This window comes from Pipistrellus kuhlii, unplaced genomic scaffold (genome assembly GCF_014108245.1).
Source record: "Pipistrellus kuhlii isolate mPipKuh1 unplaced genomic scaffold, mPipKuh1.p scaffold_m20_p_15, whole genome shotgun sequence".
In the NCBI taxonomy this organism is placed as follows: domain Eukaryota; kingdom Metazoa; phylum Chordata; class Mammalia; order Chiroptera; family Vespertilionidae; genus Pipistrellus; species Pipistrellus kuhlii.
The window spans coordinates 15,373,457-15,397,091 of record NW_023425460.1 but is presented as its reverse complement, the minus strand read 5'-3'; the positions used below and the strand labels follow the sequence as shown (position 1 = coordinate 15,397,091).

Genomic DNA, 23,635 nt, shown 5'->3' with positions numbered 1-23,635 from the left:
CCAAAGGTCTCGTTTATTTTATCAGCCTTTTCTAGGAAGTTCTTGAAAAACCTTATAAGCGTGGTTTTGAACTCTATATGCAGTTGCTTCTTTCCCTCCATTTCTTTTGTTTGTGATCTGTTTCCTTGTCTCGGCATTTTCACAGCTTCCTTGAGTCGGTAGGGTGGCTAAGGTGTCCTATATGATTCAGTGAGTCAGCCTCCCAGTTACCTGAGGAGGACAGTCTTGGTGTAGCCCTTTGTGGGCTGTGTGTACAGTCTTGTTGTTAAGCCTTGCTTGTTGTTGGTATCACTGGGAAGCGTTGATCTCCAAGCCAACTGGATGAGGATCAAAAGTGTCTCAGCTAGGAGGGTTTCTGTATTCCACTTGAATGGGGCGGAGTCTCAGGGTGGCACAAACTTTGTTGAATCCCGCACGATTGGTTGCATGCACGTGCACCTCTTTGGTATAGCCAGGGGTCCTCAAACTTTTTAAAGTGGGGGCCAGATCACGGTCCCTCAGAGAGCTGGAGGGCTGGACTATATGAACTACTAATTCCTACTGTAGCACCTCGGCTGCGCTCACTGCCCAAAAAACCTGGCGGGCCGGATCAGACTCCTCTGCGGGCCGCATGTGGCCCGCGGGCCTTAGTTTGAAGACGCCTGGTATAGACGCAGACAAGCTTTGGATTCCTGTCTGTCACTCCCTAGGAGAGTACTATTCACTGCAAACGAGAAAGCTAGCCACTGGAAGGGCTTCTGTGCTCCGCTTGGATGGGGCGGAGTCACAGGGTAGTACAGACAAGCTTTATTCAGCCCCTCCCTATGAGGGTCTGGTTTCTGAGTCGCACAGTAATGGCTGCTGGCTCCACACACCTCTGAGAGATCTCTGCCCACTGCCTGACGGTCTGGCCTCTCCCTGTCTGGGGCCGTCTATCAGAGCAAAAGGGTGGTTCTGATTTCCTCCTGAACAAAAAAGCCAGCCACGCTTTAGCTGTTCGCCCTCTCCATGAGCAGGAGTGAGCCAGTAGTGAACTCAGCCCGCCCTCTCCGCACTCTACAAGCAAGCAGGCAGCGAAGTCGGGTGGCCGCCTTTTCGCGCGCACAGTTCTCTGTACCTTCACAGTTCCTGAGGTTCAGTGTACCTTCTCTCTCATTCTCAGACGGTAGAGCCTCCTCTCAGCCAGCCGTCCTGCGCTTCAGGGCAATGTTTCCCCTGTTTTTCAGTTATAAATTCAAATTTGTTGTGGTAGGCTGCATTCAGGTGTCTACCCTATGCCGCCATCTTGGTTTTTCCAAGGGTGAAATTCTTAATAAGTTTATTAGGAACCCATAAGTGTGTTCACTGCCTTTTAGCTTCTGACACCCAATTAATGTAACTACTGTAAGTACTCAGTACAGAGAAATTTAGGATAAATGGGAGGCAAAATTGCCTTTTCTTATAGCTGGTGGGGATTATTCAATTATTTTTGTAATTAGTCGCAAACATGGGATACTGAAAGTTCATTACAAGTCATTCTGTACTTTTCTAATGATACCAACGTCTTTGCTTCTTTTACACATTCTTTTCTTACCTTACCCTTTTTCCTTTTAAAAAGCCAATATCTCCCTTTATTTTAACCCATCATCTTATTTCAGCTTGATATTATATTTACCTATATATTACATTCCAAACTTTCTACGAGTTTATCTTTTCAAACCACTTTCCTTTGATTCCTTTTTTGTACTTTCATGTGTATTATCATCTATAACTATTTTGTTGAGAATTATTGGGTAGAAAGATCATGAAGTAAAGAACTAAGAAATAAAACTTGTCTTCCTATAAATACATACTTTAGGGATCTCTACTGAGTTATCAGCACTGAATACTTGCAAAGCAAAGTACCTCCTAATTTCTTTAGGAAGATGATGCTAATGATTAGAAAAATAACTGCAGCTAACATTAGAGTATACCATATGTGCTTGGTATTACATTAATGACTTTGTGTATTTACAATCTTCATGAAACCCTTCTGAGGTACAATACCTCTATCATGCATATTATGCAGATGAGTGAGGCTTAGCCATAGTCCTACCTACCATTATAAATCATACAGGAAATAAGAATGATTTAAGAATCTGAGATATTAGTCTCTACTTCCTAGGGTAAACCAGCTATTCTTCATTCACCTCTTACAAATCTACCTGTGAGATTCAGTATTAAGGTATTATTGGAAATGTTAATATTACCATTATTTATACTTTGGTTATATAGTCATGTAATATTACAGAATAATAGTAACAATATCAGGTGTTAACAGTTAATAATGTGGATTTTGTGATCAAAGAATACACGGTAATTTCAAGAGAAACATCAAAGTGCTTTATTCAAAGTAATGTCCATTGCTAGCTACACAATTTCCCATCTTTCAGGTAATTTGTGGATACCGTCCTAATAGAACTTTTCTTGTTTTGAGGCAAACCATTCAGAGACCCAATTTTCCACTTCTTTGTATGTTTTGAAGTGCTGCTCAGAAAGTGCATGTGCCATCAATCAGAACAAGTGGTAATCTTGAAGAAGCAAGGTTTGGTGAACACAGTGCGTGGGTTAATACTTCCCAGGCAAGATCTTTTAATGTATCTTTAACTGGTTTTGAAGTGTGTGATGGTGCGTCATCATGAAGCAAAACTACTTTGTGTGTCTTCTGCGACATTCTGGTAGTTTCATGATCAAAGCGTGGTTCAAACTGATTGTTGTCGGTAGTGATCAGTATTAACACTTTCACCTGGATTTAGAAGCTCATAATACACCACACTTTTCTGATCCCACCAAACGCAGAGCATTGTCTTCTTTCCAAAGCATTTGGCCTTGCAGTCCAATGTTGATGGTTGACCTGGATCAACCCATGATTCTGTGTGTTTGGGATTCTCAAAATAAATCCACATTTCCTCTCCAGTCACAATTCAATGCAGAAAGACTTTCTTTTGTGCCGCTGAAGCAACATTTTACTGATGACATTTTGGTTTTCCATTTGGTTTTTGTTTAGTTGATGTGGCACCCGATTTCCTTCCTTTAAAATCTTTCGCATGCTTATAAGTGATCATAAATTGTTTACTGAGCAACGTTTAATCTTTCTGCAAGTTGTTTTTGAGCTTGACATGCATCTTCATCCAATAATAGTGGTAATTTTTGGTCTTCAAACTTTTTCAGTTGCCTTAGACATTCTTTGTCTTTCACATAGAAATCATCACTTTTAAAGCATTTAAACCAGCGTTCACAAGTATCTTGAGATGGAGCATGTTCACCATAAGCTTCACGAAGTATTAAGCAGCACTTTTCTTCAAAATAATGAATCATGACTTCTAGCAAATGCTTTTCTTTTGGCATAAATTTCAACATTTTAAGCGTAAAAATATCTATGTTAACACCTTCAGAAAATTTGATATACGAAGTTTTGAAGCTTGCTATCAATACAACAAAATAGCATACATATCAAATTGCATATATCAACGTATGACTCCATCTATTGAAAAAATCGCATTATTAACCAGTTCACCTGGTAAATTTTTAAACTTACACTATAAAACTTGAGAAATGATACTAATAATTCCTTTCTGTCCTATTACAACTTATAATTTTATAGCTACATATATGTTTAACAAGATAAAGGAATGGGTATTCCAATATAACGCACTGACTTTAATTTCATGTCTACATTATTTACCTAGATTTATATAATATTTTGATTGTTAGCTAATGCACAGATATAAATGGGACATTGTTTTGGCCAGGTATATACTAGTAAATGTTTAAAAATCTTTATATGACACAAACTGTTTCCTATCACTTAAAAAAAAAACAACAAACTAAACATTTCTCATTAGGGAAGGATAAATCTCTCAGTAGCAAAAGGCCATGAATACATATAAACCGTGTAAATATGAATTTATTCCAATAAATAGCCATTTTTAAATTCAGTAATAAGTTTAATATCCTATATAATAAAAGGCTAATATGCAAATCGACTGAATGGCTGGTTGCTATGATGTGCACTGACCACCAGGGGGAGTGCCACTCATCCAGAAGCTCTGAGCTCCTGGCTGGTGAGCGCAGTAGTGGTGGTGGGAGCTTCTTCTGTCTCTGCTTCAAGTGGGCAGTAAGGAGTGAGAGGTCCCAGACTGCAAAGATGGCACAGACTGGGCTGAGGGACCCCTCCCAAGTGTACGAATTTCGTGCACCGGGCCTCTAGTTCTTCTATAATGTTTCAGGAACATGGCGGCTCCTATCTCCAAATAGGATCCTCCGAATGCATAATTTCCAATATCCATAAACATATTTTCCCACAATTACATATTTTTTAACTTACCGTCTAAAGTAGTAAAATCTACAAAACACCGGTGAATGGGTTGGTTCTTCTTCTTTCTTACTCCGAATAAGTCTACATTCTCGGCACTTTTGCAAATTAGGCCCTATCTCACAGCAGGAATCATCCTGTAAAAAGGATTCCCCAGTTTGCTTCAGCTTCTTGACTTTACGCCAATCTTTTAAAACTGAACGAGGGATGCCAGCTGTAAAACCAATAGGAAAATATTAGCAAGATTATACTTTAGCAAAGTATACTCCTTTAAGTAAGATTCAAGTCAATTATATAATTGTGATGACATATTAAAAAAATATATATTATAGAAAAGTAAAGACATTACAGTTCCACTCTTAATAGCTATAATAAAAAAGTCCAGAGCAACACTTTATATTTGGTTAGTATTTTACTAACCAAATGAAATCTTCTGCCAGTATACTCTAAATGCAGATCCTGAGTAAATCTTCTAGTTGATTCATAAAGCTAAAAATACAACACTTCTACACAAAATATTTGGGACATGTAGAAGGAAGCTCCTTCAAGATTCACAGGAAGAAGTTAAAGACTAAAGGCTAATACTTTTAGAAACAATAGGCTAGTTTCAGCATATTTAAGTTTTTGTGTGGTTTATTTTTAAAATCCTCATCCAAGGATATTTTTTTCCCATTGATTTTAGGGGAGAGTAAAAGGGAGTGAGGAGGGGAGGAGAGAAAGAGAGACATCAACACGAGAGAGACACATCAGTTGACTGTCCCGCATGCGCCCCTACCCAGGCTGAGAAACCTGAACTCCAGGTCCATGCCCTTATCAGGAATCCAAACTACCACCCTTCAGTCCACAGGTCGATGATCTATTAATAATCACTGAACAAAACCAGCCAGGGCAAAATACTTATTTTTGCAATAATCTGATTCTCGAAAGTATGGTTCATTAAGTCAAGAAACTGATAATTTCCTAACACCAATATTTAGGAGAAGAGGCACTAAGTTATTCTTCCTAATAGCTCTCTCTCCTTATTATAAGGTCCTCCATTTGTTATCAATGTATTGGTGAATTTTGTAGAAAAAGAAAAAGATTTGAAAGAAAAAAGCCAACATTAACTTAGCTATCTTTTTTTTATGACAGAAAAAAAGGGTACCACAACCCTAAAGAAAAATAAAACTGCAGAAAATTCATAATATATATTGTTGTTCCATCACCTTTATTAACTTGAACCTAATTGTTGTAATAAACACTGGCTCAAGTAATCAATCATCTGTAGAGTAGGAAGAACTCAAAACATTATACACTAATTAAAGCCTGCCTACTTGCCTATTAAATTTTTACTAATCTATTAACTTAATAGCAACCTATCTTGGGACAAGCAGTATTTGTTGACTCTTATGTGTTTTTTACTGTGCAAATGTATAATGCATCTATTACATCAGACATAAGATTTACATAGCTTACTATTTCTATCATAGTAAAGGAATAAATTTGATTTCCTATTACGCTTTCTAATCATGCCTACTTTGTGAATCAAAGGCAGTACAACTATTCTGAGACTGTATTCTTCTTGCTGAACTTTTTAGCAGAACCCTGGTCCTGAGTTTGCACTATTGCTTACCTGTTAACCTCTACTGTAGGCAGCACAAAGCAAGACCACACATCTTAAAATAGAAAGTATTGTGTTTAAACTCAAGGGCGGCACATTTAAAATCAGCATGTCATTAAGCACTTCTATGATTGATACCAGATTCTTTACAATTATAAGTTCTCCTATCTTCTGTCTTTAATTTAGAACAAGGAGCAACTTGACTAAATCCACTAGACAGAGAAATGCATGTGTGTACACATATACCACTCATGGAATAAAATGTTTTCCAGAAGGCTTGTATAAAAGGCTTTTGTACTTCTTTCATTGTGTATAAGACAGATTTGTCCTATGGACTATATAAATAGTCAGAGCTTTCAGAAGTCAGAAAGAACAACAGAAATGGTACACTGTTGATAAATTTTTATTTGGTACACTTGCTTCCAATCACTTACTTTTAAAAGTGCAATCTACTTTTATTTGACTGGAAAATAACTATTAAGCAAATATGCTTTCTTTTTATTGTTAATCCTTACCAGAGTATATTTTTTCCATTGATTTTTTATTTTTTATTTATTTTTTATTTTTAGAGAGAGTAGAAGGGAAAGAGGAGACAGAGAGAGAGACAAAAACATACAGAGACAAAGACATACAGAGAGAGAGAGAGAGAGAGAAGGGGGGAGGGAGAGGGAGAAACATCCTTGCCAGAGAGACACATTCATTGGTTGTCTCCCGCACATACTCTGACCACGAGATCAATACCCTCAATCTTTTGGCATACAGGCTGACACTCTAACCTCTTATCTACACCAGTCAGGGTCCAATATGCTTTTACATTCCAAATAATGGAACAGTCAGAGTATGGATAATCATATCTTTGTGAACAATTTAAATAGTATTATAATAAGAAGCCAGAAATTTCCAATCAAATCTCTATGCTGTGAAACAAAATAAACAATAAGAGAGTTGTTGTTTTTAAATGAATTACAAAGACACAAAGATCCAAATCAGACCAGTTGTTTTGTATTACATTTTTGATTATACTTAAGCCATTGATTTTATCACAGGACTTAGATTTATTTATTTATTTATTAATTAAATATATTTTATTGATTTTGTACAGAGAGGAAGGGAGAGAGATAGAGAGTTAGAAACATTGATGAGAGAGAGTCATCAATCAGCTGCCTCTTGCACACCTCCCACTGGGGATATGCCCGCAACCAAGGTACATGCCCTTGACCGGAATCGAACCAGGGACCCTTCAGTCCCCAAGCCGACGCTCTATCCATTGATATCCGGTTTCGGCAGGACTTAGATATATTTAAATTTGATGGGCAATTTCAGTTCATAAAATTGTTGTGTTTAAAGATACATTATCTACTCAGGTTGAGAAACTAGATTTATAAACTCCCAATTTAGAGAACTTTCTAGATAGTCCAGAACAATAGCAAATCAACTCTGCCGATAATTAAAAGATGGCATTTAACAGTCATGTAATTGTATTTTGGACTTGGGAATAAATGGGACTTAACATAGCCTCTATGATTAATTTCACTAAGCATAACAAATCGGGGTGGAGAGAATGCTGATTCTAGCCTTTGTCTTAGATTTCTTACATAGGAAACAAGTACATTCAATCTCAAAAATGAAACCAGAATATGTACTTCATTAAGAGTTAATTTTATAAATTTAATTTCATTAAGAGTTTTCTAATAGGAATCCTGGAAGGTTCCTATTTTTGTTTTTTGTATGTTTAAGTATTTGACTACCTAACACCAAAGTAAATGTTTTATGAAGAAAGAGAAACAATATTGACCACATTTAGCCTCTTAAGAATTAATTGGTGGAATTAAGTAGAACACATGATATAGAAAAAGCAAAACTATACAATCCAATACTCAAATGGCAAATATTCTTTATCAATTTCCCTATCTTCGTTTTTTTCTGACTATATTTGCATTTCAGTCTCTCAATCTCTGTCTCTAGTTGAGCTAATTTTTCTTTGTTCCTCTCTTTTTGAAAGTCCATCCTTTTCTCTGATTCCATTTTCCTGCTTTTCTCTTTCACTTTGCCTCTGATTTCCACAAAGGCATGTGGGAAAACCTCATTCATGTGAAAAGGCCCAAATAAGAGCCTTCAAGCATCCAAATGCTCGTGAAAGAACTTCTTGAATGTCCACACTGTCACAGATATTTCATATACTGTATGTGGATTAATACATGAATACAGTGAGACCATTATATGCTTTCTGCAATGTACAACTGACCTAAAAATAAATAAGCAAACTGAGAAAAACTATTACAAGAGAAAAAACAAACAAACATATGGAAACACTTTATAGTGAATATTACTAGTATCACTTATTTTGCTATTGTAGCCACAAATGAAACAAACATCAGTTTTGAAAGTTTTACTTATTATGCACATTCTTCTTGAATACAAAAATGAACACAGAAAACCATAATGACCCTCACACCCCACTGTTAACTTTTAGCTATTGTTAAGAACTGCTTGAATGAGTGGCATTATTAAATAGAAGATAATTTCAGTATGGTTTTAGTTTTGTCATCAGTGAGAGAAGCCAAAGCTAAGAGGCCACATCCACAGTACTCTGAATTCTCTTCTAAATATGTGACTTAGCCCAGCCAGCGTGGTTCAATGGTTGAGCACCGACCTATGAACCAAGAGGTCATGTTTCAATTCCTGGTCAGGGCACATGCCTGGGTTGCAGTCTGGATCACCAGTGCAAGAGGCAGCTTATTAATGATTTTCTCTCATCATTGAGGTTTCTATCTTGCTCTCTCCCTCTCCCTTCCTCTCTGAAATCAATAAAAATATCTTTTTTTAAATGTGACTTAAAGAAAGCATGTGTAAATAAGATTTATTTTTCAACTACATATATCTTGTTATAGGTAAATACTTAATATTTGAAATCCACTTTTGATGTGGCAGCTATAAATACAATTTGACAGTTTTTAGAAATGTTCAAAATTCTGAGTAACTGCTAGATTACACATTAATTTTTTGCCAGTATAAGTGCTAGGTAAAACATATTTCTAGAAGACTCTTCAAAATGGAGAGATATATATTCTCTCATTTCCTCTTATAGAATACTTATAAAATGTAGAAATGAGCTCAGTGAGCACACACATAATGCTAGAGCATACAAATAAAGTCAAAAGATGCTTTTAAGCTCACTAGTCTTTAGAAAACCACACAATTATTCCAAGAACATATAGCATATTTTATCTGAGATTAAAGAAAAATAAATGTACTTACCACCACTACTATTGCTCTGCAATTTCAATTTACTTTTTTCTTTAGCACTCCTGCTGAGAACCCCATTGGGTTTTATATCTTCCTCCATTTCACCTTTTCTCTTCTGCAAATCATTCTGCTTCTTTTTGTAAGTTGGCTTAGGTTGTCTTTTAGTCCTTTGTTCTGACTTGCTTTCACTTTCATCTGAGTCTCCACTTTCAGAACCAGATTCATAAGTTCTTTTGGCTTTTCTCCTAATGACTTTATCATCTTTTATATATTTATCAACTATGATCTTACTATCTACACTATTTTGTATATCATTAGATGTAGAGGCTATTAAATTAACAGAACATGGCTTAATAATTTCTGAAACCGAATTCCCTGAATTTTCAATTTTATTAGTATTTTTATCTTCTTCTGAATGTCTAGTAAGCCAGGCTTTTTTAAGTTTAGTATGGTAGTTTGGTTGACTTGCCTGGGATGCTTGCCCATTTCCTACAGAGTTTGCTTTGTTTATTGTATTACAGACTACAGTGCTATCCAAGACAAGGGAGGCTGAAGATGTCTGATTTTTCACCGCATTAGGCTCAGTCTCACTAGCATTACTACTTTTATACTGAGCTGCAGCCAATGCTGCCTTGTGCTTTTTTAAATGAATAAAATCAGTTGTGCCTGAGAACCCAGAACTGGGCTGAACAGCGCTTCCTGTCTTACTACTGGCTGGTGTAACTGGAGCTGTGGTGCTGACCTTGCATTCTTGTGTGGGAGCCACTGAATGACTGACACTTTTTGAAGAGGTACAGTCTGAGGATTTAGAGGGCAAAATGGTATTTGATAAAGAGTATATTATTCCGGAACCACTCCAGCTGGAAACACTGGTGGTAGTGGCAGATGTGAATATATCCATTTTGGTGTTACACATTGTATTTACAGCAGACACAACTGAACTGGGAACACTGCCCTGTGAGACTGCCTGAAAGTTTTTTGCAGATTTTATGTGAGCACTGTCTGAATTCACACTTGGCAGAATTATTCTTCCAATTTCTCCAGCTTCTGATGGTTTGAGGCAATCTGTTTGATTTGCCTCAGCTGAAGATCTTCCGCTAAGTCGATCTTTGGATGTTAACTGCATTGCCGGCACACTGTCAAGTTTTGTACTAGATGGTGGACGTACAATGACAGATGCCATAGCAGCTTGTGACTTTCCGCTGCTTTTCTCTACATGCCATTCAGCTTTCTCTTTGCTAAGGTTATTATTAGATTTCCACATTTCTGTCAAACTCTGTTCAGAAGAACTCTTAAAATTTGCCTGAGATTCTTTTGGCTCAGGAATTAGAGTTGGAGGCTTTTGTGATTCTTGAACTTTCCCACCAGCATTTACAGGCATCACTGGAGTTAAAGTTGGAGGGGAAAGGCTACTATAGCTGCTTTCCTTTCTATCCAGGCTGTGATGAATTGGTGGATGAAATACTGGTGCTCTATGTAAAGCAGGCATACTCCGAAGTGTATTTGTAGAAGAAACTGTCAAATGGGTAGGACTTCTACAGTCATTTCTGAAGGTTGTCACTGAGTGAGAAGCAATTTGATGAGAAAGGTGATCTGGTATTTTGCCTACTAAACCTTCACTTTCCGGTTGGTGTTTAATCAAAGGTGGTGGCTTTGAAAGAGATGATATAAATGAAGTTAGAGTTTGAGGATTAGCAGCCGATACAAGGGTATTATTCTGTTTTTCTGTGTAAATATTTGAAACTTCTTTGGATGGGTATGACCTTGGTGGTTCATTGACCACACTATTAGACAATGTAGTGAAATAGTTACTTTGGGGCAAACTCTGAGGCACTGAGTGCTTCATTTTATAAAGATCTGATACTGAGCATTCCACATCTTTGTCTTGTTTGATGACATGGCTTTTAGGGCTAGAAGATGACGATGCTACTCTGGGATAGTTCTCTCTCTCACCCTCAAGCCCCTTGATTTTAGTTGTAAATGGAGCAACATCAATACTTTCTTGAAGAATTCGGCGGTGTTCCTCCTTATATTTGTTTAGTCTCTCTCCAGTCTCCTGGGGTAGTCTCTGTAATGGATTCATCACAGGATCCACAAAATGTCTATGCAAATGACCATCTTTTCCAGTCTGTGACCTAGTTAGTTCTAGGTCATTTTTTGCTGATGTAGATGAAATAGAACGTAATGGTTCAATAAAAGCTTTCCTCTCCAATTCTCTGTAAAGAAAATACACAACGATATGATGTCAGATAGTTATTAGTTTTATTAGGGTGATCACTTCATAAATTGTATAAATGTCTAATCATTGGGATCTGAAACTACTAGTGAACACATCAAATATAATGAAAAAGTAAAAATTTATTTTAAAAATACACAGGTTTCTGTAACAACTTTTTCTTGGATGATCTAAAGATAGGTTCTATGCAATATCATCTATAATAATAAAAGTGTAATATGTTTATTAGACCGACATCCTTCCAGATGACATTCCGGAGGAAGCTGGGGCTGCGAGGAAAGCCGGGGTCCCGGAGGGAAGCTGGGGGAAAGAAAGCCCACTCTTACACAAATCTTGTGCATTGGGCCTCCAGTTCTATTACACAAGTGAAACACGATTTTCTATGTATTCTAATATTATCAAGTAAATTAGAGTGTATATTAAAACTGAAAGAACAGTACTTATTCAAAGCCCAGTTTTTAGAGATTAACTTAAAATAATTTGCTTAGAAAGTGAATTAAGAAATCGATAAAAGATAAGGCATTTGTAAATTTTAAGCATTGGTGAACTTACTCTTTATGATGATCTACTAAACTTTTTGTCAATGGTGGACTGGAATGTGTTGCAATTTTAAGAGGCCGATGAGGCTCTGCACTGGAAGGTCTGACAGGAATGTGACTAAGTAATCCAATACCATCTGCTGAGGTCACAGGGGTGGGTTGATGTAACCAAGAGCTGGGAGAATTCTATTTAAGAAAAAAAGTCAGACTTCAGTTAATAAAAAAAGCTTAAAAAAAAGCATCACAGTAGGACTAAAATAATGATATACTTATGAAGCAAGTGACTTTATCTAAATCCACCTAATGAAAAATATTCAGACAATAGGTAACCAACATAACTATATGAATATTTCCATATGTCAAAAGTAACCAGCGTTAAACTAGTAATTTCTAGAAATTTATTATTGAATGTAGATTTTAAAAAAATATATATTTTATTGATTTTGTACAGAGAGGAAAAAAGAGAGATAGAGTTAGAAACATCAATGAGAAACAGTCAACGATCAGCTGCCTCTTGCACACCCCCCACTGGGGATTTGCCCGAAACCAAGGTATATGCCCTTGACTGGAATCGAACCTGGGACCCTTCAGTCCCCAAGCCGATGCTCCATCCATTGAGCCAAACCGGTCTCGGCTGAATGTAGATTTTTAAATTATTGCCTTTAACATATATAGAGAACACTGCTTATACGATTGCCTAAGATTCTATCAAAAGAATATATTGCTAATAAAACACCAAAATTTGTTATTCCTAAAATACATTTAGTCACAAACAGAACTTCTAATCAAGTTCATTTGCCAACTCTGTCATGAAAACAATAAACTTTTTCAATGTGATAATTTATTTAGAATATATGGCAGAAAATTATATTTTAAAACCCAATTATAATCCATCCCATCTAATAATAGAGTAATATGCAAATTAACCATCACTCTGCTACACCGACAAGCCACGCCCATCAGACAATCAGAGGGAGTATGCAAATTAACCCCAACTAAGATGGCTATGGCTACAGAGAGCAAGAAGTTAGGGTTAATCCCGAAATGGAGGAAGCCAAGCTCTCCACACATACTGGCGGGCCCAGGCCTCCAATCAAGGGTACAAAGTTTCACTTATAGAAGTTACATAAATTCCAACTGAAATGGCTTCTGCAGAAGGCTTGGCTCCGCTCCAGGCTACAAGGTTTCAATTGTATAACAGAAGATAAATAAACCTCAGATACCAGGGCCTCCGTTTAGGTCACCAGGGGGCGTGACCAGCCTGCAAACCACCACAGGCCTCTCGCCCAGGCAGCTCCACACCCCAGGGGAACCCCCACCCTGATCCGAGACACCCTTCAGGTCAAATCAGCTGGCCCCCACCCATGCGCTAGGCTTGTAATAAAAGAGTCATATGCAGATTGAACAATCACTCCAACACACAAGATGGCTGCCCCCATGTGGTCAAAGATCCTTCCCCCCATATGGACAACATGGCTGGCAGGGGAGGGCAGTTGGAGGGGCGATCAACTCTGCAGGGGAGGGCAATTAGGGCTGACCAGGCCGGCAGAGGAGCAGTTACACATCTATCAGGCTGGCAGGGGAGTGGTTAGGGGGTGATCAGGCTGGCAAGCAGAAGCGGTTAGGGCCAATCAGGAAGGTAGGCAGGCGAGAAGTTGGGAGTCAGCGGTCCTGAATTGTGAGAAGGATGTCAGATTGTCTGTTTAGGCCTGATCCCACCAGAATTGGATCTAAACGGCAGTCGGACATCTCTCAAGGGTTTCCAGATTGGAGAGGGTGCAGACTGGGCTGAGAGATACTCCCGCCCCCATGCATGAATTCTGTGAACTGGGCCTCTAGTTTCACTATAAACTGTCAGTTGTTGGGTCATTAAACTTGGACATGTGGAGTTATAAAAAAATTGTTTTCTCATACTGAATATGTTATAACATTGTTCTCTATGTTAAGAATTACAACTATCAAGAGATATAGTTAGAAATTTTTTATACTATAACTCATTGGCATTTCTTCCAGAACATGATTTGTTGAGTCAAGATACCGGGAAAATATAATCCTTTGATTTTAAAATAGAGGGAATAAATTTTATATCTCTAAATGATAATGTTAAAGTCATATGATATAATGCCAAAGATATACTGCTGTCAAATTACTTCGATTAAGAAATATTATCATATATAATAAAAGCCTAATATGCAAATTGTCCCCTCAGGGAGTCATTCAACCGCTCGCTAAGATGTGCACTGACCACCAGGGGACAGTGTGGAACATGGCGGGTGTCAGTGACACAGCGCTGGCAGGTAGTGGCAGTGGAGCCACTGCCAGCCCGAATGGGCCCTGACGAGAGCAGGACCGTGGCTAGATGTGGAGCAGGTGAGCGGGCACCAGGCTGTGTCTTTCCCTACCTCTTCTCTCTCTCTTTCTCAAAAATAAAAATAAAAAATTTAAAAATCAATGGAACAATGTCCTTGGGAGGATTAACAAAAAAAGAAAAAAGAATTGGGCTTAAAAAGGAAAATCCTATTACATTCTAACAACATGGATGAACTAACTTTAAGATTACGCTATGTGAAAAAAAAAGCCACCAAAGGTCAAATACTGCATGATTCCAATCAAAGGTAGCATCTATCTAAAGCACTTTGAATCACAGAAATAGAATGTAGAAAAGTGTTTGCGAAAGACTGGGGGGACAGTGAAGGGGAGGAAAATTAATGTTTAATGGATATAGAATTTCAGTTTTGCAAGATGAAAAAATTACAGCAGTCTGGTTGCACAATATTATGAATATACTTAATAGTACTACTGTACGCTGTTGTTAATGACTAGGTTGGTAAATTTAATGTTACCTTTTTACCACAAAGTAAGTATGGAGGAAGATAGCTAGGTAGAAAAAGTTAAAGAAAATTCTGGAGTATTTTTGAAGAGCATCCTTGGCTGCCCCAAGGACTAAGTAGTCTCCTGAAGTTTAACAGGGACTCCTACTCCCCTTTTTTACATTGGGGCTGGTAATGCCCTCAACACTTTCTTAGTATAAAAATGAACTGGATAGAGAAACCACATAGTCCATGAAGAAATGAAATCATTAAACTATTACCTTCAGCAATACTCTATTAAGTAGAAGGAATTTAAGCCCCAACTTTACTGCCTAATATACGGACCCTTTAACTTTGGCTGCCTTTACAATACAAGGAAATTAGAGTCATAGCTTATAATATAGCATTAACATAATGCATACAGCTGGGGAATATAACAATTTATCTTTTAAAATTTGATAATATATATAAAAATCCTAACAACTATATATAATTTTTATTCCAGAAACTCCACTTATAGGAATTTAGCTTTGCCAAACAATTATGGATATGTACCATAATTAATTTTTGAAGATAATCTTCATAATACGCATAATAAAAACAATCCAAGAAGTTTTACTTCAAATTGGCTTCTTAAAAAATAGACTTTGAAGTTTCATTATAATTAGAAAAATAACTTAAAAAATGTTAATGAATTATATAAAGAAATCTAGACAATTAATGAAATGTTTAAAAAGCACTTGTACTTATATTCATGGATATGTGGCTAACTACAATATAACTTACCCTTCTTAATGAAGATTCAGCATTAACTGCATTTTCTGGGTGAACCCACTTGGAAGAAGGCAGACCAAGTCCTGAGTATGCATGTGTTCCATTTGGATATTGCCAAATAATTGGATAAAGACCAAGCTGACTATACGAAGCAGAAGGATGGGCTTGTCCAAGAAGATGAGGTGACTGGTGCTGTAACAACTGTTGCTGCTGTTGGTGTGCTAGTGCTAAGTGGCTCAGGCTGCTGGCATGAGCAGTCTCTAATCGTGGGTGGCCACCAAGTAAGGAGGCAGTAGGCACTCCAGGTAACACAGCAGGTAGTAAATGAGGGTGATGAACAGAATGATGTGGACCACTGGTCAGAGGGTGAGAGTTAATGGTAGGCAATGGAGTTTGACTGGATGATCCGGCCAATAAGTGGGTTGCAGGAGTTAAGGCAGGGTGATGGGTACCTGGATTTAAACAGGTTCTATGAGATGAAGAATGAAGAGAAAAAGGATGCTGGTTTAAGAAAGGTGAAATGTGATTAGCTCCTGTTTCTGACCCAATAAGTGCAGGATCTCTATAAACTGTGAAATGCTCATTTTTATCAATAATAAGAGGGCTCTTCGTAGTTTCTAATGTATTGCCTCGAGTAGGAACTGGATGAAAACTGCATCTTGATAATTCATGTTCTATCTTATTTGCCAGTCTTCTTTCACCAGTGGTATGGCTGTTGACATAAGTAGCCTTAGATTTAACAGAATCAGGAGAATGGGTAATTTTAGGTTTAACAACTTCAGGTGAGGGATTAGATTTTGTTTTGTGACCATCTACTGAAACATTAAATTTAGATTTTATAACCTCTGGGGGCGGACTTCGCTTACGTGGCTTATCTTCTATTACAGAACCTACACTTACAGAAGTCGTGTAAGAGGCATGCTGATTTTTTTCTTTTTCCATATTTAAATGATCATTTCCTGAAGGAGCATTCTTAACATTTGATTGGGTTATATCTACTTTAACTACATCACTGATCCAGCTATGGTCAGAATCTTGTTTTGATGCTTCCAAATATTTTGCATTTACAATCAAATGTTTTGAATCACTAACATTAGAATCCATTTTCTGAAGTGTCTGAAGACCAAAGGTATTTGAATTTTCCTGAACCACCTTTTCAGAATTAGTGTCACTTGTAATATCAATAACACATTTTGGTGTGGATGGTCTGGATACAAACTGCTCCTTTGGCAATTCCACTGTATGTGTTTTATCCGTTTTTTCCTGAAGAATTAAATCATTAGGATTATGATCAGAAAGTGTGGTGTGTTCTGATGAATGGATAATCATTTTTTCTTGAAGCTGAGAGTTAACAAACGTCTGCTTCTCCACTTCTTCATGTTTTGTATCTCCTTGTATTTGATCCCAGGGAGGCTGGCTATCTATTAGTGTCTCCTCTCCTGTCTTCTCGTTATTTTGGAATTTTCCTTCTTCTCCATTAATCTTCGAAATGTTCTTATTTTTTAACTCATTCTCTGGTTTTGGCTCTAAGGAATTATTTACTATCCTCTTATTTGAATTTTCTGAGTCACTGTTCTCAGAAAAGTCTGAAACATTGTCGGTTCGTAGTCTTTTCATATTTTGCTTCTTTTCATCCTCCTCAGGTTTCCTTCTTTTGTTCACCAACTGTTTGTTTTTACCTTTAGGATTTTCTGCAAGATTAAAAAAAAGAGGTTTTCCTTTTAATACTAATATTAAATAAGTATACTTTAAATGTATTTTGTTTTATTTGTTCTCATTCCCTAAAACACACACACACACACACACACACACACACACAAACACACAAAAAAACAAATAAAACACAAACAAAAAACAAAACAAAAAACAAACACACACACAAAAAAACACCCAGGTCCTACCTCCTCGCCCTATATAATCATATTTTTCCTCCTTCATCTTCTCTTCATCTGGTATACTGCTATCAGAGCCCTTCCTCTTATTTGAACGAATACTTCTTTGTTGCTGGTGTGTATTTTGTTTTGGTACAGCAGCTTGGGAGTTCATTGTTGGTCTGGGACTATTTGCCTGGGCACGTGTATAATGACCCTAAAACAAAACAATTAACAACGACTTGTTTACCATCTTATCCTAAGCAATCTACGGGAAATTTTTTTACAGTAATCTAGAACAACATACATACGTGAACAGCGTTGCTATTTTGACTAGCACGAGACCTTCGTCGTGATGTAATGCCAATATTTTCACCTTTTAACAAGGAGTGAACAACATCATCTAGAAAGGTCATTTGAACCATAGAAGGGTCGACATTCTGTGGTTCTAGTACCTAATCCATAACACAAAAAAAGAACAAAAATTAAATCCAGTCAGCTAGCCAATGTGTTATCAGGCACATTCGTCAAGGAGTAGAAATATCTAGAAATCAGTTAGGATTTCTTAATTTATAAGATACTGCTATACTTACAATAAGCTAATTTTAATCATCATAGATAAAATTACTTCAACCTTCTTCTCAGACCTACTATTATATCTGCCAAAATTAAAAAGCAAATATATTTATTGCAAGTATACCTTGAAAAACAAATGAGTATGATGCCAAGTCATAAAATGTATTTTAAAAATAATTTTCAAAAAACGTATAAAATAAAACTAAGAAGATAGAGCTTAGAGGAAAAGAACAAAAGTGTAAATAAATAATAATAAATTTTAAAAGACAGGTTAAAGAAATAATTTTAAAAAAAATTAAGGGTGCTTTTGTTCTTCACTGAGAGGTGAAAGTTCATCACCTTTTCAGGAAAAAAATACCATTTAAATAACAGTATTTTGACAAGATTTTTACCAAAGCTTTCAAATTGTTTATAAAGGGGCTCTCATTAATTATGATACCCTCTACAGGTAAGAAGGTGTAAGTATCTTTTTTTTTTCCCCCAGGAAAATAAACTACAGCTTTAAAAGATTTGAAATTAAGACTTTCAGACTACTATTGTATTTACTTACTTATTTAAAATCTTTATTGTTGAAAGTATTACATATGTTCCTTTCCTTCCTCACTGACCCCTTCTAAATCCCGCCCCATAATTCCCACTCCCCTTTCTTCACCACTTTATTGTCTGTGTCCACGGGTTATTCATATATGCACACTAGTTCTTTGGTTGATCTCTTCCCACTCACTCTAGCCTTCTCCTCTGAAATTCTTCAGCAGACTGCTATTTAAAAACTTCATTTGAAATTTGTATTCTTAATACTCACCAAAAAACTTAAGGTAGCATACCAATTCTGAAATTTAATGTGAAAAGAACTACAGCATACATTAAAAGTTTTCATAATTGAAAATAAAACATTTAGGAAAGATTTTTATTTCTGGAGAGACGGGAAAGCTGACTTTACAAAATATTTTGCTGACCTAAGCATTAAAAAATATCCTACACTATTCAATTAAAATAATCTGATGTCTCTATTTAACAGACTGATTCTATCAGTGTTGAAATAAATTTGGCATCATTATCTCCGTGACCTAAAGACACTTCTATGTAACATCAATATATTTAAACTTACTAGGATTATATGACTAAAATAACAGATGAAAATTATATAGTGTCAGCCTGTTGATCCATTTTTGGGGGAACATTGAAAATTTGAATTGAATATATCTGTTTCCAGAAATATTAGTTGTACTATTTACCTGATCATTCATAACGATCATGGTGCGAGTGAAGAGATCATGATGAGTAATTATGCCAGTAAACCACTGGGTGGCAGAATCTTGTCTATATACTCTCACTCTGTATCCATTTAAGGAATAAGGACCTAAAAAAAACAAAAACAAAACAAAAAAAACCCCAAAAACAACACAAATAAAAATAAAAAATAATCCAAGAAATGGGGATATCTTAAATGGAGACATTTTCATTTAAAAAAAACTATCTTTTAGGAGAAACATGAGTTGTGACATAAATGGGCACTACTCACTTGGATATAAGTGAGTATATATTAGAGACAGATCATTATCAAGTTATTATTAAACACACTCTCCTAGACACAAATACTTCCTAACTCAATGGAAATAAAATACCTTTAAGTCAAAAAGAATGTCTCTCGGATCGTAAATTAATAAGAAGATTGTACAAAATGTAAAGTTATTGTGATCTAGAAAGTAGTAAGGTTACAAAGCTACTGTAACAAGATTGGGGTACATAGCTACATGGCTAAAATGGAATGGGTAATGTGGAACTTGTTGCCTCAGTCTCCTAGTTGCCAAACTTTACTATAAGAAACTATAAATTTTGAATTCTCTGTGATAAATAGGAAAACCTGCTAACAGTCTTAAAAACATGGAGAGATTGTTAAGTGAAATTTATAAATATGGAACTAAAATGCTTTATAAAAAATATGGCATACTTTAGTATTAAACTCACTTCTTAAAAAGGTATCTACATGTAGATATACTATTCTATATGAAAGTAGGCATATTAAAACAAGTCAATCCACAGAATATACAGGATGGGGGCAAAAGTAGGTTATATTGTGAGCATACAATATACAAAATTTATTCTTATATTATTATTTATCGATTATTGTATTATTTTCCTTATGGACAACTGTAAACCTACTTTTGCCTCCTCTTGTCCTATCTAATAAAAGAATAATATGCAAATTGACCATCATCCCAATACACAAGATGTCTGTCCCATGTGGACACAAGATGGCCACCACAAGATGGCCAGCAGGGAAGGGCAGTTGGGAGGGACCAGGCATATAAGGGCCTGCAGGGGAGGGCAGTTAGGGATGACTAGGCTGGTAGAAGAGGGAAGTTGGGGGCTACTAGGCCTGCAGGGAAGGGCAGTTAAGGGGACCCAGGCCTGTAGGGAAGAACAGTTAGGGGGCCAGGCCTGCAGGGGAGGACAGTTAGGGTAGACCAGGCCTGCAGGGCAGGGCAGTTAGGGGCAAACAGCCTGGCAGAGGAGCAGTTAGGCATCAATCAGGCTGGCTGGGGAGTGGTTAGGGGGTGATCAGGCTAGCAAGAAGAAGTGGTTAGGGCCAATCAGGAAGGCAGGCAGGCGAGAAGTTGGGAGTCAGCAGTCCTGGATTGTGGGAGGGATGTTCGACTAAATGGGCAATCGGACATCCCTCTAAGGGTCCCATATTGGAGGTGAAGGTTGGGCTGAGGGACACACACACACCTCCATGCACGAATTTGGTGCATGGGTCCTCTAGTACCTATATTATGGAGATTAAAATTTCTCCAATTCACAGGTACCAGTGCACTTTAGGAAATAACTAAATAATGACCAATTTTCAATTCCCATTAGCATACCATCTATCTTAACTACTTGTTCCCACCACCAAACAATTTGGAGTTAGTCTTACTTTTTATTTTTTATAAATATGGTTGTAAAAATTGATTTTAGAGCAAGAGGAAGCGGGGGAGAGAGAACAATCAACGTGAAAGAGAAACCTTAACCTGTGTTATGTGCTCTGACCAGGGATCAAAACAGCAACCTTTTGGTGCGAGGGATAAAACTCAACCAATTAAACTGTATCCATCAGGGCACTGCCTTAATATTTTCACCTCTAAGAACATGATAAGGAAGAAAGGTTATTTAAAAATATTAGCCTGGTTTCTCCATTAAATAAATTTAAAAAAATAAGACAGGACATAACAATCAATTTGTGGATTTTTTTCAATCTCCTTATTTTGAATCAATCCTGTTAAAAATAATTTAAGGCATTTAAGAAACGAATGGAAGTTTTAACCCAAGTATTTATTCAGTACTTGATATTAAGAAAACATTTTTTCCCCAGCATAATAATGATGTGATGGCTTTAAAAACAGAATGTGGTGATATCTAAAATTTTATAAAAGTAAAATAAGAGTATGGATGTGACAGGATCTGCCATGGTTTTATAATTCCTGGGGCTCGGATATAAGCACATAAGTTCACTGAAATATTATATTAATGTTTGTTTTAAATTATCCATATTAAAAGTTTAGAAAGTATTTAGCTTAAGAATTTAGTAAGTAGATGATCTGTTGCCATACCTACACAAAGCAAAACAGCCACAACTTTGGGGTTATCTCTCTTAATAATTAAATGGCATGGAAGTTGAGGGCTGAGATAAATATGGAAATTTGACAACAAAATTCCTTTTATGGACATTAAACATAATATAAATACTTGTCCCTGTTTTAATTCAATTCCACAAAAGCTTTAAATTTACATAATGATTTTTCTGACAGAAAAAGTAATCACTGGGAATTATAAAACCTCACTGATTTAAAAGTCACATGTTGTAGACAAACTTATTTCTATGGGGGGGAAAAAGAAAGAAAAAACTAAGTAGTGTTATAGTAATCACCGAGGACTGCAAACTGAAATAGATCACTTTTATCAGATACCAACAGCATTCTTCAAAGGAAATCAATTGTGGCTTTGGGCAACCCTCTACTGCAAACAATGCTTCCTTTTCCAGGAAGGACACACCTAAAGCATTCTGTAAATATGGAAATTTTTTCTATCAACAAAACATCAGTGAGGCAATAATTTCATGCCAGGCAGTTATCTCAAATTGGTTAACTGGTGAAATTATCAACTTTCTATTAAACTTATTATGATTTTGCTATTATTTTTCCTGGATTGTATACAACTCAAAATATTAGACTGGGCTTTCTATTTATATTGCACATAAGTGAAACAATCAAAACCTAACATCAGAAAATGTCCAGTTTAAAACAAGACCTAGCCAGTTTGGCTCAGTGGATAGAGCGTCAGCCTGCAGACTGACGGGTCTCAGATTTGATTCTGGTCAAGGGCATATGCCTGGATTGCAGGCTCGATCCCCAGTGGGGGACATGCAGAAAGCAGCCAATCAATGATTCTCTCTCATCATTGATGTTTCTATCTCTCTTCCTCTCCTTTCCGCTCTGAAATCTTTAATAAAAGATATATATTTTAAAAAATAAATAAAATAAAACAATAAAAACAAAATAAGCCCAACCACCGTGGCTCAGTGGTTGAGCATTGACCTGTGAATCAGGTCCCCAGTTTGATTCCTGGTTAGGAAACATGCCTAGGTTGCTAGGGCTTGATTTCCACTGGGTGTGTGCAGGAGGCAGCCTATCCATGATTCTCTCTCATCATTGATGTTTCTATCTCTCTCCCTTTCCCTTCTTCTTTGAAATCAATAAAAATACATTTTAAAAAATAATAAAATCAAAAAGAAACAAAAACTCCACACAAAGAAATACAAAACTTTAAAATAGTTACCTTGCATAAAAATCTCCTGAACCTTTTGTTCCTTTACCCAAATTTTCACTTCTTCCTGAAGTTGTGGGTTGTCCCTGAGAACTGGGTTTAGGCTGTCTATGTCCTCCTAGAATTACAGATTAAAAGGTCCATGTTATCCTCTTATAACATTAATGTTACCAAATTTTCCTCCTACATATTCTAAAGACGGAAAATTTCCTTGATCTAAGTGTATGAAAAAACACAAGTTTTTAAGTAATAACAAAACACCAAAATAAATTAATCCATGGTAAAATTTGGTCCTTGACAACCATGTCATGTCCTAAAGGCAAAATCTGAAATCGACTCATCTGTTTTTAACTTCAAGTATGGCCTTATACAATCATCTTTTTAAAGGTTTTCACTTTTAGAAACAATATACAAATAAAACAGCATCAGGTCATTTAAGGTTGTCAGCAAAAGAATTAAGCTGAATATTTTATTGACAATATAAACATACATAGTTGAGTTACCATTATTCCCATAATGCCTAAAACGTTGGCTTTAAGTGACAAGTCATTTTCTACTATCTTGATTTAAATGTCATTAGTTTAGTTCTACTCAAATACAGCTGACCAGTAACTTCACTGCTAAAGGTTTTCAAGCCAGTGCCAAAGCATCCAGGCAATTAAAATTAAGTTATAATATCCTTATAACAAGGTGGATCTAGACACAAAAATAAAAGTTCTCTCATTAGAGATGTGAATTACACAGTCACACCGTTTCCCACAAACTCTTGGTATCCTACTGGACTCTGACATTTTGTTCTCTCTTTTTCAAAGCACCTCTGCTGCTCCCCCATTTGGGATCAGCAGCAGGAGCCCTAGGGTAAAGT

General features: G+C 36.5%; 1 protein-coding gene across 13 annotated transcripts in view; it reads right to left on the bottom strand.

Moving 5' to 3' along the window:
- JMJD1C (jumonji domain containing 1C) overlaps window positions 1-23,635 on the bottom strand; it is a 183,760-nt gene that overhangs the window by 31,506 nt on the left and 128,619 nt on the right. For 7 of the 13 annotated variants that reach the window (XM_036438357.2, XM_036438351.2, XM_045581820.1 and 4 more), the window contains 8 exons: window positions 22,783-22,888; window positions 19,200-19,324; window positions 17,700-17,843; window positions 17,419-17,605; window positions 15,530-17,208; window positions 11,947-12,119; window positions 9,171-11,374; window positions 4,325-4,526 (listed from right to left, as the gene is read on the bottom strand). In XM_036438357.2, coding sequence (XP_036294250.1) covers window positions 4,325-4,526; window positions 9,171-11,374; window positions 11,947-12,119; window positions 15,530-17,208; window positions 17,419-17,605; window positions 17,700-17,843; window positions 19,200-19,324; window positions 22,783-22,888 — 4,820 coding nt within the window. Of the gene's footprint in view, window positions 1-4,324; window positions 4,527-9,170; window positions 11,375-11,946; window positions 12,120-15,529; window positions 17,209-17,418; window positions 17,606-17,695; window positions 17,844-19,199; window positions 19,325-22,782; window positions 22,889-23,635 lie in introns of those variants that run through there. The other 6 variants (XM_036438352.2, XM_036438354.2, XM_036438355.2 and 3 more) reach the window with 3 other exon arrangements.